Source organism: Salmo salar, chromosome ssa26 (assembly GCF_905237065.1).
Source record: "Salmo salar chromosome ssa26, Ssal_v3.1, whole genome shotgun sequence".
NCBI lineage: Eukaryota > Metazoa > Chordata > Actinopteri > Salmoniformes > Salmonidae > Salmo > Salmo salar.
Window position 1 is genome coordinate 45,320,104 of NC_059467.1, and position 21,269 is coordinate 45,341,372.

The 21,269-nt window shown below is 40.0% G+C and overlaps 1 protein-coding gene across 1 annotated transcript; it reads left to right on the forward strand.

The window, feature by feature from the left end:
* The first annotated feature begins 2,178 nt into the window (after positions 1-2,178).
* LOC106562554 (uncharacterized) lies at positions 2,179-16,813 on the forward strand. Its single transcript, XM_045708882.1, has 13 exons — positions 2,179-2,429; positions 6,457-6,674; positions 7,036-7,179; positions 7,464-7,578; positions 8,905-9,106; positions 10,385-10,526; positions 10,748-10,903; positions 10,985-11,040; positions 11,166-11,341; positions 11,459-11,859; positions 12,659-12,755; positions 13,024-13,240; positions 15,528-16,813. The coding sequence occupies exons 1-13, from the start codon at positions 2,295-2,297 to the stop codon at positions 15,680-15,682; spliced, it is 2,214 nt and encodes a 737-aa protein (XP_045564838.1). The 5' UTR covers positions 2,179-2,294; the 3' UTR covers positions 15,683-16,813.
* The last annotated feature ends 4,456 nt before the right edge of the window (positions 16,814-21,269 follow it).

Consider the following 21,269-nt stretch of genomic DNA (forward strand, 5'->3'; position numbering starts at 1 on the left):
CAAAGCAGAATAATTTTTTCTAAATATGAGGTAAACTCCCAGCAGCCCCAAGTCCAATGGCGTGTTGATGTACATGTGTTGATGTTCTCCGTATCCATAGCCAGAATGATTTTGCAGTACATGATGATTGAACAGGTTTCCTATTATATCCCCAAAAGAGTACTTATACAGATGATAAAAAAAACATCCACACAACACTATTCATACCTTGGTTTTTGTGGTGAATATATTTTTATTTATTTATTTAACTAGGCATTTAAGTCATTAACTAGGCACTAAGTCATTTAAGAACAAATTCCTGGACTTGGCTCTGCAAGGAGTTTACCACTTTTTGTTTTCTTTCTGCTTTGCCACTAAATCATAATAAACACTGACAACTAAAATATTGTTGTTATTGTTATGCATTTTATTATTAAAATGGGGTTTAGTTAAAAAATGAACCCCAAAAGGTTCTTTGACTGCTTTGTTCAGGGGCAGAACAACAGATTTTTTTTTACTTGTCAGCTTGGGGATTTGATCATCAAATGTATTTATATAGCCCTTCTTACATCAGCTGATATCTCAAAGTGCTGTACAGAAACCCAGCCTAAAAACCCAAACAGCAAGCAATGCAGGTGTAGAAGCACGGATCAAGCATTTGATCCAGCAACTTTTCGGTTACTGGCTCGAAGCTCTAACCACTAGGCTACCTGCCGCATAATGATAATGGTTTTCATACACATAGCTTGTCCTCATACATTGTCCATAATGTAGAGGCCTATTGACATACATTGTCCATAATGTAGAGGCCTATTGACATACCTTGTCCATAATGTAGAGGCCTATGGGATATTCATTACCTTTGTATGCCTCTTCGTCTGTATACCTACAGACACAAAAGTGAACAATTCAGTCATCTGCACCCAAAACGGATATAGCTTACATATTCGTACTTCCTTGTTTATTGATATCCACTGAATTGTGTCCATTTTCTGTTTTAGAAAGATTTGCACAGATATGAAAAGGTACATGGTATCATCAAAAAACAATATCAATTTAGATCATCTAAGGGTCAAGCATTGCCCTAAATTGATATCTTTACATATTTCAGTTAAGTGCCTGCACCTGCTGTCCTTTCAAATTCAAATCCAAATGTTTCAGTTGGGCAGTTAGGTTCCTGCAAGAACCTCCACCAACTAAGGAGGTTCCTCGATTAACCGCACCTCCTATGGGGTTCTTGGAAGAACCCCTTTTGGGGGCCATTTTCAGTGCCAAGAACCCTAAGGTTCTCCAAAGAACTTTGAGGATCTTAGAAGAGTCCTGGTTGAACCCCTAATTTTTTCGTGTTTTCAGTAGGAAGGAAACAGCTGAAACATTATAGACTACAAATTGAAATATCTTGGTAGGCTTAGAAGGGCCATTAGGTCAGGGGGCATTCTGTCAATTGTTCAACTTTCTGAAACCTTTTGCCTCGTTCAGATGCTAGTCGGAACTAGGAAACTCGAAAATGTCAAAGTTGCTGATTAGTTGAACGAGGCATGTGTATAACTACAACCAGTTTGCAAGTATGAAATGTTTCTTGTTCCGACTGGTAGATGAACGCGGCATTTTGCTCGCAAGGTAGCGCTATTAAATGACGAGCCAACTCAGAGGAAGTTGCAATTTAGCTCGCCCGGTTCACCCTGTAAGAGGAGTTTAATCTGGGTTAAACTTGATTGCATTCGTTTTGAAAACGGCTGAGGTGAGAGTGCGTTTGTTCAGTACGTGTTTTTTGAAGAATTGGACCTTATTTAAAAATGTGCATGTCAAATAAATGTACAAGCCAAAATAATAATTGTCACAAGAATAGGCATATGTACAGGCTAAATACCAATAGCCGAATTATGTATCAATAGCCATTATTCATCATAATTAAAATGAAAAAACAAGTCTTTAGCTTTGAAAAAACATACATGGTAATACTTTTCAAATGTGTAGGTATGGTCTAAACAAGTGGCCCTCATAGGTCACTGCAACAACAACAACCAAATCACCAATACGATTGCAGTCTCATTGGCATCCTTTCATTGCAAAGGAAAATATATATATATATATATATATATAGTATTTGGTTATAGCAATCTAATTATGAAGTGAGGCAACACAGGATCAAACAATGCGATTTTTTTTTTCAAATACTTTGAAGTGCATCACAAACCCGGTTATTCCAGTCATTGAATTACTCCACGCCTCCACCATATACATGAATAGGAACGAGGAACTTAAAGGACATGATTAGACAGACAGACAGACAGATAGGCTAAGAGAAAGACATCATGGACCTTGGTATGCTGCTCCTGCTGGTACTCAGCAGTGCCGTCTGCCACAGCACGGATTCGACGTACTATGGTGGGACTATGCGCTCTACAGTACCGGGATACATGCCCCCAGACTCGAAATGGACAGGGGAGGTAGGTTCCTATGAGTACATAACTTGATTTGCAATAAATAGTCTACAAAGTACATGCCAAACCTGCCAGTGCCTTTAATACTATAACACTCATAACCAGTGGTAGGAAAAGTACCCAATTGTCGTACTTAAGTAAAAGTAAACATAGAAATGACTCAAGTGAAGTAATCCAATAAAATACTACTTGAGTAAAAGCAATAAAAGTATTTGGTTTTAAATATACTGAAGTATCAAAAGTGACAGTAAATGCTATGTATCATTTCAAATTCCTTTTTAAACCAGACAGCACACATTTTTTTACTTATGGATAGCCAGAGGCACACTCCAACAGTCAGACATAATTTACAAACGAAGTATTTGCGTGTAAGGAGTCCGCCTGATCAGAGGCAGTAGTGATGACCACTTGTTCCGGAACCGACCATTTTCCTGTCCTGCTAAGCATTCGAAATGAGTGCTTTTGGGTGTCAAGGAAAATGTAAGTGAGGAAAAAGTACATATTTTCTTTACAGGGGAAATGGAGAAAAAAAAATGTATTGTGTCATTTTGGAGTCACTTTTATTGTAATAAGAATATAATATGTTTCTGAACACTTCTACATTAATGTGGATGCTACCATGATTACGGATAATCCTGAATGAATCATGATATTTGTGCATCTTTCTCACTCAAGCTGACTGTCTAAACTTTAACCAAAACATTGTTTTTGCTTAGTTACTTTACACCACTGCTCATAACCAATTTCACAAGGTACATTTGCCGTTTCTGGAGGTGAAAGAAACACACAATTTCTGTCTTGCTTCTATGTTTGGGAATAAAACAGTTGAAATGATGTAGCCTAATTTATCACTTTTGGGGAAGATTTTTTTAATATTTTTTTAATATGGAAATGAAAATGAATGTCAGGAGAACATGTGATCATACAGGTTTGGCATGCACATCTAAGAAATACAATGATCTGTAAACGAGCTCTGATTCTGAAAGCCAAAGAAGGTGTTCATCCATGCCTTTTCCTTAGCAACTGTTAAAGAAAACTGTTCAGACATGTAAAACAGATGTCTGACCAATCTTTATTGATTGGTGGAGTATCAGGTAAAATAAGAAAGATAGAGGGGGAGGAAGAGAGAACGAAAGAAAGATAGAAAGGGGAGGAAGAGAGAAAGGAAGAGAGAATTGAACATAGAGGGGGAAGAGAGAAAGGACGATAGAGGGGAGGAAGAGAGAAAGGAAGATGGAGGAAGAGAGAATGGAAGATTGAGGAGGAGGAAGAGAGAAAGGAAGATAGAGGAGGAGGAAGAGAGAAAGGAAGATTGAGGAGGAGGAAGAGAGAAAGGAAGATAGAGGAGGAGGAAGAGAGAATGGAAGATAGAGGGGGAGGAAGAGAGAAAGGACGATAGAGGGGAGGAAGAGAGAAAGGACAATAGAGGGGAGGAAGAGAGAAAGGAAGATGGAGGAAGAGAGAATGGAAGATTGAGGAGGAGGAAGAGAGAATTGAAGATAGAGGGGGAGGAAGAGAGAAAGGAAGATAGAGGAGGAGGAAGAGAGTGGAAGATAGAGGAGGAGGAAGAGAGAATGGAAGATAGAGGGGGAGGAAGAGAGAAAGGAAGACAGAGGGGGAGGAAGAGAGAAAGGAAGACAGAGGGGGAGGAAGAGAGAAAGGAAGACAGAGGGGGAGGAAGAGAGAAAGGAAGATAGAGGGGGAGGAAGAGAGAAAGGAAGATAGAGGGGGAGGAAGAGAGAAAGGACAATAGAGGGGAGGAAGAGAGAAAGGAAGATGGAGGAAGAGAGAATGGAAGATTGTGGAGGAGGAAGAGAAAAAGGAAGATAGAGGAGGAGGAAGAGAGAATGGAAGATAGAGGGGGAGGAAGAGAGAAAGGACGATAGAGGGGGAGGAAGAGAGAAAGGACGATAGAGGGGGAGGAAGAGAGAAAGGACGATAGAGGGGGAGGAAGAGAGAAAGGACGATAGAGGGGGAGGAAGAGAGAAAGGACGATAGAGGGGAGGAAGAGAGAAAGGAAGATGGAGGAAGAGAGAATGGAAGATTGAGGAGGAGGAAGAGAGAATGGAAGATAGAGGGGGAGGAAGAGAGAAAGGAAGATAGAGGGGGAGGAAGAGAGAAAGGAAGATAGAGGGGGAGGAAGAGAGAAAGGAAGATAGAGGGGGAGGAAGAGAGAATGGAAGATAAAGCTAGGGTTGATAACAGTACACTGTAAACCCAGATGTGCTGTCATTACTCAAAACTTGTGAGGAAACTCATTGCACTTAATATATCTGAGCAGTGGTGTAAAGTACTTAAGTAAAAATACTTTAAAGGACTACTTAAGTATTTTTTGGGGGTATCTGTACTTTACTTTACTATTTATATTTTTGGCAACTTTTACTTTTACTTCACTACATTCCGAAAGAAAATAATGTACTTTTTACTCCATACATTTTCCATGACACCCAAAAGTATTTGTTACATTTTGACAGGAAAATTGTCCAATTCACACACTTGTCTAAAGAACATCCCTGGTCATCCCTTTTCCCTCTGATCTGGTGGACTCACTAAACACAAATGCTTCATTCGTTAATGATGTCTGAGTGTTGTGGTGTGCCCCTGGCAATACATACATTTAAAAACAAAAAGAGAATTGTGTCGTCTGGTTTGATTAATATAAGGAATTTGAAATGATTTATACTTTTACTTTTGATGCTTAAGTACATTTTAGCAATTCCATTTACTTTTGATACTTAAGTATATTTTAAACCAAATACTTGTAGACTTTTACTCAAGTATTATTTTACTGGGTGACTTTTACTTTTACTTGAGTCATTTTCTATTAAGGTATCTTTCCTTTTACTCAAGTATGACAATTTAGTATTTTTTCCACCGCTGTATCTCAGTACAGTTACTTAAAGTGATATTGTCATCATGACCATGTAGGAGTCCAGATTTGAGTTGTATCAACTTGAACATTTAGAGTAATGCCCCCACTAAGCCACACCTCCAATATAATTTACCAGCATGCCTTGCCTTTCAGAGTGAAGTGTAGAGATACCACCCATGACTGTATTTGTTAGTGACAGGGACATGGTTGTTGAATTCATTCATCTTCAGTCCTGTGGCCTTCACCAAGTGAGTTCCTAGGTGAATGTTATCATTATAATAAAACTCATTATGACAATACATTACGTATCTCATAAGGCCTTATTATGAATCCTAGCTTTACTTTGATACATTGGCCTGAAACTCATGGTTTACAGGCCACATAAGGCCTGCAAGTAGGTTTGCAAAATTCCGGTTACTTTCCCCAAATTCCCCGATTTATTGTTAAAATAATTTGAGTTGATGTGACTTATCATTTAGTTTTGAGTCAGTACTACATAAACATTTAAAGTAATAATGACTTTTCATTGAGTTCAACTTACTAGTAGTATTTGAGTTAAAAATGCCTTGGGGTTTACAGTGTAGTTTGTGGTCAATTCCAAGTAATTTCCTGTTAGTAGATTTGCAAATGGAAAATCTTAAGTGCAATTTATGAAAAATGAAAACAACACTCCGAATCAATTCCACATCCAATGAAAGTAAGAAATTCATTTAACAGCTTTTCTACATAAACTAGGTGATGGAGGAAATGTATTTAGCAGTTTCTCTATGTAAACTCTGTGCTGGGAGAAATTGGGGGAAAGATCTTCAAGTTGATAAATAACATGATTCATGGGACAATATTACAACCATTATTTGTTCTGTCTTGGTGCAACCATTATTCGTTCTATCTTGATGTAACCATTTTTTCTATCTTGATGCAACAATTCTTTCTGTCTTGATGCAACCATTTCTTAACATTCTTAATGCAACCTGACCTATCTCCCCTATCAGGGTCCTATATTCAAAAAGCTTATCAGAGTAGTAGTGCTGATCTAGGATCAGGGTCCTCCCTGTCCGTATACTCTTATTCATTATGATCTAAAAGGCAAAAATGATCCTGTATCAGCACTCCTACTCTGAGACTGTCTGTGAAAATGGGCCCTAACCTGTGTGCTGGCAGGTACAATTCCACTATCGTGAGAATGGCCGGGACAGGTGTGAACAGCAGTTCTCCTGGGAGTGCACTAGCGGCTACTGTAATGGCAGTGCCAACCGACAAGGACCTGTCGTGCAAACCACCGACAAGGACCAGTCCGGCCAAAACCTCTGGTGCCAGTCTGAGGGACACTTCACTAGAAACTTCACTAGGGACCAGAAAACCCAATCCTACGCCCTGAGGTAAACTTGGATTTTCTGGGTGTGGTGGAGGAAGGGGCGGGGGGTTGACGCCAGCCTCTGGGTGTTAGAGACAGGAAGTCATCTGTTGAATGCTGTTTTGAAGAGTAATAAGCACATCAACCAGGCATCTTGACCCCCCCCCATAGTTACTGTTGCTGTGTCTGTTGTGCTCCGATCCCATCAAACAACATTTTGCTGGATTTTAATGTTGGAAAGATCCCATCACATTGCAATCTGAGCACTGTGGAAATAACAGTTATATTGATGATGTGGATGGAATCACTTGAAAATACGTGTATCTCTCAGAATGATGTCATGCTAATCTAACACTTCAATGCACTGATTCAACCTGTCATTGTAGTGACTCAGGTTGCTGTTGGGGCTCCAATGTCAATGGAAAGACCAACTGGACAATACACACCGAGGTGGATTTGGGGTTACGGGTCAGCCCGGGGCCTCCAACCCAAAACACACCTCCTGTCACGGCAACTGTCCCAACCCTGCGGTACGACCATGAGGGAAGCAAACTGAATGTATCAAAAAGAGCTTCTGCCAAACAACCGCATACTAAACTTAGTGGCATATTTCAACCTGAGCCCTTTAGAACACATAGCGGCCATCTCAGTCATCTACAGCAGCATTCTAGAATTCTATTGTGGTGTAAATGGTTAAACAATACATTCTGTTTTATTCTACATCTACATAACACTACAATCATGTCGCTGTTATCTGGGATTATTATCTACTAATGAAAGTGTTTTTTGTTTCTCTCTGTGATGTCATGAGTAGAGTTCCTCAGAACTGCTTTTCCACTCTTCCTCTCTTGGCCTATGACCCGGATGGAGATGACGTGAGGTGCCACTTCTCTGTGAACGTCGCACACCCCAACGTTACACTTGACTTGGTAATAAAATAAACAATGTCCCTCCCTGCAGATTGATGTAGATGCAATCAAGCCCGTTTATTAACGGTTTAGTACATGGGGTATTATTAAGCTAGCTAAAATCAGATTGGTTGAATAATTGTTCTGACTTCAAAGGCATGTGAACAATCCCCGCGGAGGTACTGCAGGGGGTCCCCTCTCTCAATGTTTTTATGAATATCTCTAGCAACAACAGAATAAACACATTTCTTATTACATACCCACAGTAGAAAAGAGGAGAATATCTTATTTCTTATGATGTCAGCTTAATTTCCCAACTCCGAATATTGAGCAAATTACACTCACTGGAGTATCTGATTTAGGATTTTAAAAAGCACACGCGAATAGGGGTGGCTTCATGTGCTCATGGGAAATGGGAAACTGGGAAGTTGGAAGTGGTAAGTCTGACATGAATGTGTTCACGTGCCTTTGAAGTTAGAACAATTCTTTAACCAATACGATTTTAGCTAGCTTGATAAGCTAGCTAATGTTGCTAATTATAAAGTTAGCTTGCTTAACATTGACGATATGGTCAAACTAGCTACATTATCCTCATTGATAACGTTTTAATTGTCAAAAAGGGATTTGTTGTCATCTTTTGGTCAAAAAGGTGAAAGGTCAGTGGTGAAGTGTCGCTACATGGCAACTCGGGTAACAACAAGTTTCCCGCTTTTAACTCCGACTTGGAAGGTCGTTCCCACTTCCGATAACTCTGATAGCATGTGAATGCGGCATAGGCTGCCAGTGCCGCTGGCTGCTGGTAAGCTTTCTTGACTTGGACATAATGTTTTGCCGACATATGGCTGACCTTTGTTTAACCAGATAAACAGTTGCTCTTAGCAAAAATGTGTTTGGAGTTACCTTTCTAGCTAATAGTCTATGTTAGAGTTTACACTTCTGCTTCCAATTATAATGTGGGGAGATCAAAATAATGAAAACTATCTAGGAAATATTTTCATTTTAAAATGTTGATTACTTCTCCTTTCCATTATCATTTACCTGATGTGAAGAAAAAAAAAACGTTTTTGCTAACTGTATGATGTTGGTCCCTGAGTCGCCGGTTTGCCTGGGACGGGGTCCTTGGGTAAGATAATGTTGAAGATCCCTGGTCTAGTGTGAAAGACCCTTGTTTATTATTATTTATTATAAACATTCAATCCAATTCAGCACAATTAACATCCAACATGACGTAGATGCACTGATCTGGGATCAGCTTTTCCTTTTCAGATCATAATGAATATGATTACATGGACAGGGAGAAACGGTTCCTAGATCAGCAGTTTATTCACTATCTTCTCGTTCCTCCAGGTCCAGTGCACTCTGCATGCCACGGGCCTGTTGGCTGTAGGGTTGCATGTATTTGAGATGCTGCTGCAGGACCACCCCACTGTAGACGTCAACATGACGGGATATAAATCTAATTATAGCAGAAAGGCCCTGAACGAGTCCTATGTTAATAACCTGACTCCAACCCCGTTCAGCCGTGTGCCCTTGCAGTTTGCCGTGGAGAGTAAGTAGCATGTCTCACAGTTGAATGCTTCCTTTTGGCAGAGGGAACCAACCAATCAATTTAATTAAATGGGATTTGTATTGCGTTTTGTCTAGTCGTATAATATGTATAGATTAGTGACGTATAGTCATTTGTCAAAAAATAAAACAGAAATTGAGTTGCATGTTGGTAAAAGTGGTATAGGTTTCAAAATTGAAAATGGAACTTTGTTTGTTTATGCAAATGTAGTTTTGTTCACCTGGTGGAATGACAGTAAAGATGATGGTGCATTCCAAAATGGCAATCTGCATGGTTTTAATCTCCCTAATTACAATGTACCTCTATTTACTGAGAGCAGCACAAAATTCTATCAATCTAGCTAAAAACAATCACACCATACTGCCCCTGAGAATATAATCCGACAACAATTTAGTCCAAAGCATTGTCAATCATTGTTTACAGACATGTATGCCGCTGTGGATCCTCTAAAGGGGCAATCTGGGGATTCCAACAACAATAAAGCGGACACCGTGCCACTTTTTTTGGTAAACAGCTGAGGGATGGGTGCAACCACTCTCAAATGTATAGACGGAGCTATGGATACAAGGACTGACTATCCATGAGATCAAAATGATAGCTATGGATACAAGGACTGACTATCCATGAGATCAAAATGATAGCTATGGATACAAGGACTGACTATCCATGAGATCAAAATGATAGCTATGGATACAAGGACTGACTATCCATGAGATCAAAATGATAGCTATGGATACAAGGACTGACTGTCCATGAGATCAAAATGATAGCTTTAACCATGTTATGAAGCTATACAAACATTAGATTAAATAAAACAAGCTTGTATTTTAGGTAGTGATTTATTAAGACAGTTGAACTAATCTCAAGAGGCATTTCAATAAGTTATAGTATTGAAGAATCAATGTCTATATATCATTCATTTTATAGTATAATAATGGATGTAGCAATCCCAGAATGCCCCTTTATTAACACACCCACTAGATGTCTAAAACCTGTCCTTTCTGTGGTTTTAGTCCAGCCAACTCTGCCCAACTGTCTCCCTGGCTACATAGAGAATGTCAAGAGTGTGCAAAGAATCCCAAATATAAAATATATTTTCATTTGTTTAACACTTTTTTGGTTACTACATGATTCCATTTGTGTTATTTCATAGTTTTGATCTCTTCACTATTATTCTACAATGTAGAAAATTGTAAAAATAAAGAAAAACCCTTGTATGACTGGTACTGTATCTAAAACCTGTCCTTTCTGTTGTTTTAGTCCAGCCAGCTCTATCCAACTGTCTCCCTGGCTACATACGACCACAGTTCTTGACTCCGACACCTTCACATGGGGATGTCCATCATGCCGCTGTGGGTCACCTGTACCAGCTCGAAGCCCGAGTAAAAACCGCCCATGCCAAGTAAGAGTACCTCTCTCACCTACATCACCTTACTGTCCAAAACTCCATTGACTTCCCCCGTTGTTTTACGTCTGGACTGACTGCATAGACCACAACACTTAGGAATGCTCATTTTTTAACCAGCTTGAACAGCACATGAAAACCGAAAATGAATGAGATGAACAGAGTTCCTCGCCCTTGTCTAGGAGTTGTAACTTTTCTGTCTTTCTGCTTCCTCAAAGGATATTTGACTTCCAGGTCAGCGGCCCTTCCAACATGACCAAGAAGATCCAGGATGAGGGCGTTGGTGTCACGAGGCTCTTCCTGGGCTGGACCCCGCAGGAAAGACACCTGAAACAAAACATTCCCATCTGTTTCACTGCCGAGACAAACGAGAGGTACGTTGAAGGGACGTTTACAGTAGTTGTTGTTGTTGTCGTTCTGTGGTCATTGTTGTTCTTATTTGTTCTTCATTTCAGCCAATCAGAGATGAGATGTGTGGTTGTGGTGGTGGTTAAAGCCCTCGCACTTACAGGTTAGTTGATTTTCAACCCTTCAATCTTTGCACTGTTGCTAGATAGACTTCCATGTATGTTATAGGGTAAGATCCAATCCTAACGTGATGATACACACATAACATGTCATCTCCTCTGTATGCAGGTGAGGCGAATGTTTCGTGCACAGCGAATAGGATCAGCATCACCGTGATCAAGGCCTATCTGCCTGAGGTGGACATGAAGTGGCTGCGGCTAGCCGACTCATCCTGCTCCCTAACCTCCAACCAAACACACATCATGGGTACCATGTCACTCAACAGCTGTGGCACAAAGATGGAGGTATGAGAAACATTCAAACACACACACACATACTTGGAGGTGTGCCATCTCTTTCTCTCCTCTTGTGTTTTGTTTCTTATCTTCCTAAATCTGGTTTCTCTCTCCGCCTCTATCTAGGATGCAGGTGACTTCATGGTGTTCAAAAACGAAATAAACTCCTTCGACCCTGTCAACGCGACCATTACGCGACGTAACCAGATCAACATCGGCTTCTCCTGCCGGTACCCCAAGACTGTCAGCATTTCCAACTATTACCAGATCCACAGCTCCAACTACATGTTCACAGAGTCCAACTTTGGTAGCTTCGGCTACACCTTTGAGGTCTTCAAGGACAGTAAGTTCAGCCAGAAGGTGGATCCCAGTGCTTACCCAGTGAATGTGAAGCTAATGGACAGGATGTACATGGGCATCCAGGCCCAGTCCGATCTGCCCAAGGTACAGCTGTTGGTGGAGTCTTGCAAAGCCACTCCGGATGACAGCGCCAGCAGCAGTCTCTTCTACGACCTCATCAAAGACGGGTGAGGAGGGGTCCCACAAAAGGGCCGTGGGCTTGAAGCTGTGAAAGAGGAATTGCAGGAATCTGCCGTTGTACTGTATTTGTTACATATTGAACCTTTCTTTAGGCATTGTGGAGTCCCAATGAGACCAAGGTCTCATTTACAAGGGAGCCCTGCATGACAAACAATTACACACTCAAGGCAGCATAGGAAATACACAACATTTTTCCTTGTTTACCACCCAGGGTGCATTATGTGGCCTGAAATGCAAATCTTATTTTGTTCACCTGCAAGAGTAAAGAATGTGTGAACCACAGGTAACAGTCAACATAATGTCGCATTCCAAAATGGTAAACAACAGGTAACAGTCAACATAATGTCGCATTCCAAAATGGTAAACAACAGGTAACAGTCAACATAATGTCGCATTCCAAAATGGTAAACAACAGGTAACACTCAACATAATGTTGTATTCCAAAATGCTAAACAACAGGTAACAGTCAACATAATGTCGCATTCCAAAATGGTAAACAACAGGTAACAGTCAACATAATGTCGCATTCCAAAATGGTAAACAACAGGTAACAGTCAACATAATGTCGCATTCCAAAATGGTAAACAATGTTTTGTTTTCCCTAATTATTTGTTTTGTTTTCCACAATTGCTGTTTGTCTATCAGTCTTTATTGACAAAGAGCAGCACATAATGCTATTGGCAAGCTTCAAATGGGACTGAGAGATTACATCAACGTAATCATGAGTTCATTTGTCTCCATCCTGTCTCAGTAAAATGTACTTTCTTTCTTTCTTTTACAATGAAGGTGTCTAAAGGATGAGACGGTCAAGGTTTATCCCGGTAACCTAACCCAATTCTACTTTGAGGTCCAGGCCTTCAAATTCACTGGGAGCTACGACCAGGTAAAACTTAACATCCAAATGACATGTCTTCACATTCTTTCTTTCTTATATTTACTGACTTTATTAGAGTATAATCATGTTGCATCAATGTGGAATTCACGTGAAGACATCAAGATGCACAGGTTTGGTCTTATTCAGACACAGTTTTCAACCTAAATGTTTATTTCACAAATATCAATTCCAATGGTTGATTGTGGATGTTGATCCAGTATTAGGAAAATCTTCTTGGATGGTCACCTCCCTTTTACATCCCATGTCCCTCCTTTAGGTGTACCTCACCTGTACCGTCATCCTGTGTGAGGTGGGAAACCCCAACTCTAGGTGTGGCCAGGGCTGCCTGAACACAGCCTCGCGGAGGCGCAGGCGAGATCTCCCCAACGGAGAGACAGACAGGCACTACATAACCCAGGGTCCTTTCCGTGTGGTCAGAGAGGCCCAGCCCAGTGCAGACCAGAAGACAGGTGCAGGCGAAAAGACCCGTGGAGGTAATTACCCCGCTCTTAGGGATGGATCAAAATGTACAGAATTGGTACCTGGAAGAAAATGGGGAGGGTTATGCTTTTCCAATTTCAGTCAAGGTGAAGGTTTTTGACATCCAGTCCAGGGGAGGGTCATGTAATTGATGAAATGTAAATATTTCTCAGTGTTTTAGAATGAGTTTCTTATTAGGCTATATATGGATATGTGCCTGATGCCGCCCCTCATCTCTGATTCTCCACTGGACACGGAAAATCAAGTGAGCCTATAGGCTGTTTAGAGTGGTCTCAATCAAATGATCCATAGCCTGTAGGCTACGAAGTGCATGCTCAGAGAAGCACAGAGCAAAGTTATATTTCTCAGATCGCTGCTGGGAGTGTGTAAATAAAACTAGGCTGCATTACACATTACCCACTGCAATGGATATTCCAACCCTGAGCCCCGGCCTGTTCTGTTCTTGTTGACCCCCCTCCCCCAAATAAAAAGTGGTGTGCTGCCTAACCAATGGCTGTGCTCTGTTAGCCTATGGTGGCAGTTCAGGAAGAGAGTCAAAGGCTTCCTTTGATTAGGCCTAGTCCAACAAATGCACCAACTTGCGGTCAGACTAGCCTATAGCCTATGTTCTGTTCAGCTTGAGAAAGAGAGCACAAAGATTCTGCCCTTGCCCAGTCGTGAAATCCATAGATTAGGGCGTAATGAATTTATTTAAATTGACTGATTTACTGTAACTCAGTAAAATAACTGAAATTCTTGAAAATACACTATATGTACAAAAGTATGTGGACACCCCTTCAAATTAGTGGATTCGGCTATTTCAGCCACACCTTTACTGACAGATGTATAAAATCGAGCACACAGCCATGCAATCTCCATAGACAAACATTGGCAGTAGAATGACCTTACTGAAGAGGCACCGTCATAGGACGCCACCTTTCCAATAAGACAGTCTGTCAAGTTTCTGCACTGCTAAAGGTCAACTATAGGTGCTGTTATTGTGAAGTGGAAACATCTAGGAGCAACAACGGCTCAGCCGGGAAGTGGTAGGCCACACATGCTCACAGAATGGGACCGGCGAGTGCTGAAGCGCGTAAAAATCGTCTGTCCTCAGTTGCAACACTCACAACCGAGATCCAAACTGCCTCTGGAAGCAACGTCAGCATAAGAACTGTTTTTTGGGAGCTTCATGAAATGGGTTTCCATGGCCGAGCAGCCACACACAAGCCTAAGATCACCATGTACAATACCAAGTGTCGGCTGGAGTGGTGTAAAGCTCGCCGCCATTGGAGAAGTGGAAACGCGTTCTCTAGAGTGATGAATCATGCTTCACCATCTGGCAGTCCGACGGTTGAATCTGGGTTTGGAGAATGCCAGAAGAGCGCTACCTGCCTGAATGCATAGTCCCAACTGTAAAGTTTGGTGTATGAGTAATAAAGGTCTGGGGCTGTTTTTCATGGTTCTGGCTAGGCCCATTAGTTCCAGTGAAGGGAAATCTTAACGCTACAGCATAAAATGACATTCTAGCCGATTCTGTGCTTCCAACTTTGTGGCAACAGTTTGGGGAAGGCCCTTTCCTGTTTCATCATGACAATGCTCCCGTGCACAAAGTGAGGTCCGTACAGAAATTATTTGTTGAGGTTGGTGTGGAAGAACTTGACTGGCCTGCACAGAGCCCTGACCTCAACCCCATCAAACACCTTTGGGATGAATTGGAACGCCGACTGCGAGCCAGGCCTAATAGGCCAACATCAGTGCCCGACCTCACTAATGCTCTTGTGGCAAGTCCCCGCAGCAATGTTCCAACATCTCGTGGAAATCTTTCCCAGAAGAGTGGAGGCTGTTGTAGCAGTAAAGGGTGTGCCATCTCCATATTAATGCCCATGATTTTGGAATGAGATGTTCGACGAGCAGATGTCCATATACTTTTAGCCATGTAGTGTATATTTTGCTGAATGGAGGGCCATCCATTTTCATTTCAGAGTGGTCTGATTTTCTCCATGTAAACGTTATTATAAATAACGTTCACCCTCTTAGTAAAGTGTTTATTCTGATCAGGATTAGACCAGAGAAACACCAGTATGTCCCAGACAATTATGTTGAAGCATTTAGGATTAGGTTATAGGGTTAACCAGACCTAAAACATAACCCTAAACATGCTGACTGGATGGACTGTGTCCCAATACTTTTTCATGACTGCCTTTCCTTGCCTGCTTTTTCCTAAATGAACAAATATAAACTCCCATTACTCTGATGACGTTATTTGGTTGTTTTTGCTGTTAATTGCCGCTCCTGTTGTAGATGTGGAAGCTACATATTTTCTCAGATCGGACATGGGAACCATAGTCTTCGCCGGGCTGTTCATCATGACCTTGATGCTGCTGGCTGTGGTCGTGGTCTATTTTTTGAAGAAGAGCAGAGCTGAAGAACACAAGGCTCTCATTGCATATGATTAGAGAAATGGTGCTGGATTTGTGCTGTGCCTGACCAGGGTCACGTGACTGAACGCACTTCTGGTTTACCAAAAGTAAAGCACACCTTTCTTTTAGTTTTACAATCAGATTTACTTTAAACAACAAATGAACACTAGTTTACATACTGAATACGGTAACATTACTACACAAATTAACACTAGTTTACATACTGAATACAGTAACATTAACTACACAAATTAACACTGCTTTACATACTGAATACGGTAACATTTCTACACAAATTAACACTAGTTTACATACTGAATACGGTAACATTACTACACAAATTAACACTAGTTTACATACTGAATACGGTAACATTCCTACACAAATTAACACTAGTTTACATACTGAATACGGTAACATTACTACACAAATTAACACTGGTTTACATACTGAATACAATAACATTAACTACACAAATTAACACTAGTTTACATACTGAATACAATAACATTAACTACACAAATTAACACTTGTTTACATACTGAATACGGTAACATTACTACACAAATGTAGTTGGTTCATTCTTATTCACTTTTCTGTGATATACACATTTGGATCAACTGTTTGATACTCCTGAATCAACAAAGTGGAAGAAATGTTTTGTTGTTGAGAATCCTGTTATGCAAATAAGTCTGTATTGATTAAATACATTTTAGGCAAAAGTCCTCTTTTACTGTTCTCTGCCTCACCACTCATTCAAACATGATTAACTGCTTTGAAGGGGCAATCATTTTATGACTAATAAATTAATGATATTTATTGATTCTTGTACCCCCATCAGAACCCAAAGTATAAGCTTGTTTTACTTCAATGTAAATATAAATAAACTATATAGCCTCAAAACATGTTTCTTTGCTATGGATCCTTGCATCTATAGCTCCGTCTATGAATTTGAGGGTGGTTACATATCTCCAGCCCTGTCCCTCAGCTTTTTACCAAAACAGGGGCAGGGAGCCTGGTCTTCTCCATTTAGCATGTTTAACAATGCAGAAGCACATCTTCCGTCATAGTTTTGCCTGTTGTAGATATATGCACAGCTATGAACTTGAAAAGTGATTAATTAGCCAATTAGGCACATTTGGGCAGCCTTGATACAACATTTTGAACAGAAATACAATGGCTCATTGGATCAGTCTAAAACTTTTCACATACACTGCTGCCATCTAGTGGCCAGAAACTACATTGCGCCTGGGCTGGAATAATAATAACAATAAAAAAATAAACACGTTTTTTCTTTGTATTATCTTTTACCAGATCTAATGTGTTATATTCATTTCACGTTTCCTAAAACTTCAAAGTGTTTCCTTTCAAATGGTACCAAGAATATGCATATCCTTGCTTCAGGTCCTAAGCTACAGGCAGTTAGATTTGGGTATGTCATTTCAGATAGAAAATTGAAAAAAAGGGTTCGGTCCTTAAGAGGTTTTAAGCCCTTGTTTACAATTGACAGACAGGAAAATGAGGGAATGACTTGTGTATAATCATCATTATTGTAATGGCAGGTTTAAATGACCTCAGTTACCAGGCTGTTACAGTGTAAATACAGAGATGATTCCAGTTCCTCTGACTTGATATGTCAAGTGATCTACACTTTGTGAGCATTTGGCCCACACTGAATGAGTTCCATTTCGAGAGCTTGGGACAAGCTTCTATCTGTATTTTTGTCCAAATTGAATTATTGACATTTAGTCTTGTTCTGTTCAATGTTCTGTACCTATATATTACTCTAAATACCCCATTTCATGTTGATATGTACAAAAGAATACAAGATAAAAATAGCTGAAACCATTGCAATCAACGAGGAAAATGTAAAGCGAATTATCTCAGAATCATCTTTATGCAGGTAGAGTGTTTTAGTCCCAAGCTCTGAATTTGTTTGTTTATGTCATGACCTCTACTATCTGCCACTCTCGCCATTGGTTTGTTTCTGAGTCTGCTACAGTGGTGTGAAGTACTTAAGTAAAAATACTTTAAAGTACAACTTAAGTAGGATTTTTGGGTATCTGTACTTGACTTTACTATTTATATTTTTAACAACTTATACTTTTACTTCACTACATTCCTAAAGAAAATAATGTACTTTTAACTCCCTAATTTTTCCCATGACACCCAAAAGACTTGTTACGTTTTGAATGCTTAGCAGGACAGGAAAATTGTCAAGTTCATGCACTTATCAAGAGAACATCCCTGGTCATCCCTACTGCCTCTGATCTGGCGGACTCAGTAAACACAAATACTTTTTTTGTAAATGATGTCTTGAGTGTTGGAGCGTGAGGCTATCAGTAAATTTTAAAAAACTAGAAAATTGTGCCGTCTAGGTTTGCTTAATGTAAGGAATTTGAAATTATTTTTTACTTTTGATACTTAATGTATATTTGAGCAATTACATTTACTTTTGATACTTAAGTATATTTAAAAACCAAATACTTTTAGACTCTTACTCAAATATGATTTTACTGGGTGACTTTCACTTTTACTTGAGTTGTTTTCTCAAGGTTTCTTTACTTTTACTCAAGTATAACTGTTGTGTACTTTTTCCACCACTGGTCTGCTAATACTGTAAATATTCAAATTCAAATGACTATGTTAAAAGTGCCACGGGAATAAACACTAATTCATCAAAACTGTTAAATAATAGAAACTTGAATACATAGTTAAGCGACACCTGCAGTAATGTGAGCCCTTGAGTGGGGACTTTTGAGGCAAGAATAGATCTGAAGAGGAATTTCACCCTTCACTCTAGAGGATGGACCATTGTAGGAAGACAACATGCAGGCAAATAAGAAAAGGACAGCATACTTTAAATGCTTCCACTTTACTGTTCAAAGAATCACGCCTTCAGAAAGTATTCATACTGTCGTGGAAATTCTACACAGGGACACTCAAAGTCAATATTAAATGAATCGTCCTTTATTATCAGTGCGATAGAGAGGTTCTAACCAACTCAATGCACCACGTACACATGTCCATCAGCAGTTCTCTTGTATACTTACACAGAAAGTGATATTTGCATGATTTAGCTTATTCATTGTTCGTAATCATATGACCGACCAATACCTCCCGAGGCTGCTTCTCTCCAAGCTGAGACCTTGAAACAGAGATATTGATCTCAAAACAAGGGTCTGGGGATACTGCCAAATTGCAGATACTACAGTGCAGATTTCTCCCAGGCATGTTTAATCAGTCACTTGCATGAACACAGAAATTGGTTATTAGAAAAGAACAAACATAAATATTTCCATCACAATACCCCTTGACTTATTCCACATTTTGTGTTACAGCCTAAATTCAAAATGGATTAAATAGATGTCTCTCTCTAACCCATTTACACACATTACCCCATAATGACAAAGTGACATGTTTTTAGAAAAGTTTTACAAAAGTATAGAAAATGAAATACAGATATATGTAATTTACATAAGTATTCACACCACTGAGTCAATACATGTTGGAATTACCTTTGGCAGCGATTACAGCTGCAAGAATTTCTGGGTAAATCTCTAAGAGTTTTGCACACTAGGATTGTACAATATTTGCATGTTATTCTTTAAAAAATTCTTCAAGCTAGGTCAAGTTGGTTATTAATCAATGCTAGACAGACATTTTCAAGTCTTGCCATAGATTTTCAAGCCACTTTAAACTGTCCCTCGTTTTGGTAAGCAACACCAGTGTATATTTAACCTTGTGTTTTAGGTTATTTCGAGAGCGAGAGAGACAGAGAGAGTGAGGAACAGAGAGCGAGAGGGACAGAGAGAGAGAGACGGACAGAGAGAGAGAGACGGACAGAGAGAGAGACGGACAGAGAGAGAGAGAGAGAGAGAGAGAGAGACACAGAGAGACGGACAGATGTGGTGTGTCCTAACGAACGAGACTCAGGTAGGCCTACAAATTCCAGACATGAGTGATTCTTTCACTGAAAAGTCCTTTTCCGATTCAATCGGCTCATAGCCAACATGACACTTTTTGACCACAATAATTCACAATTCACAACCTTTTCTATTCATGGATGCACAAGGAAGTATCTGTTCCAGTGGGGTGTCAAAATACATTTTCGGGTAAGCGATTTCAATCATGTAAATCTATTGACATCGTTTCCCGGAAAAGGTATTTCGACAGCGTTTACTGGAACAGGTATTGTTGACTCAATTAAATGCTTTACAATCAGTTGCTTGCCAACAATTCACATGGAAACAAAACATTTCAGCCTGGAAAGTCCAGTCTGTTTGTGCTAACAATCCACTCCTTGCCACTCATTGTCATACCATACATGTTTGTCATGACAAGTAATCCCTCCAGGAATTAGTGTCATTCTTTGTGATTTTTGCTGCGACAATTCTTACATATTGCATGACAATTTTCAATCATTTTTATCCAATTTGTTACGAAAAATGCACTGGCGGGGAAATAGACAGTATAAAAAAATATTAGCACTAATCATAAAGTCCTTCACATTAAACACCTTGCATTTCTATAAAACACAAAGGGCATATTTTACTTGCTGTTGCAATAAGAAATAGATTTCAAACAAAGTTACAGAAAATAAGTATTAACAGGTGTAATGATGATGTCCTTTACGATTCCTACCACATCCTGTATTAGGAGGAAACTCACCCAAAAAATGATTGTCTACAAGACAATAATATTCAATCGTCCTATTGGCAAGGTACTCATTCACCAAGTCCTTTAAAAGTGACCATCTCTTCCACACCGGTATCAGTCCCACATAGATAACTATTAAAAATTATGTTCTGACAGTCTGCTGGAAGTGCGGAAATCTTCTTCCATTCCACTACTTGATAAGGACTTCTCTAATGAACACTTCACCGGTGATCTTGTATCGTTTCAGTTATTGCTTCATCTTCAGACGATAGATTCTCATAACCTGTAACGAAGGAAACAAAAAATCATAAAGTAACATGTTCTTGTTTCAAGAGAAATTTATATTTCACATAGATTTCTCCAAGTAAGCATGTCCCGATGTTCAGGAAGAAGTTGGACATTTCACCTAGATATACCTAATAGGATGTGTACAACACAGAAGCTAATCAGGTTCTGATCATCTTACTATGCTTCAACAGAGATTGGCCCCCGATTGCTAATCAATCAGTTCTTTATTCTCCAGGCTCTGCTTTGTCATCAAAATGGAAAACCTTGCAATTAGTGACATGTATCCATCGCGATTTTCCCTGGACTTTTACTGCCGACCTCGTTATGAGCAAAATGCGGGCATCTCAGTAACTTTGGGTGCCGTGGGGTCAAGTGGGTCAGGTGACCCCAAGTGGGTCAGCCTGTTGCCACCTTACCTCTCTGGGAAGGCCCAGAAGGCCTACTTTGATTTGAACACTGACCAGGCCGCGAATTAGTTGGGACTCAAACGGGAGATACTGAGCCGTTATCGGTTCAATCTCGCACGCCGTGCACAACTGTTCCACGACTAAGTCTTTGACCCCACCCTTTCCCCCCGTGCTCAGATGAGTGACCTGGTGTGCCTGACCAAGGGCTGGCTATTGACGGAAGTACCTTCCCTCCCGATGCTCGACAAGCTCATCCTGGATAAATACCT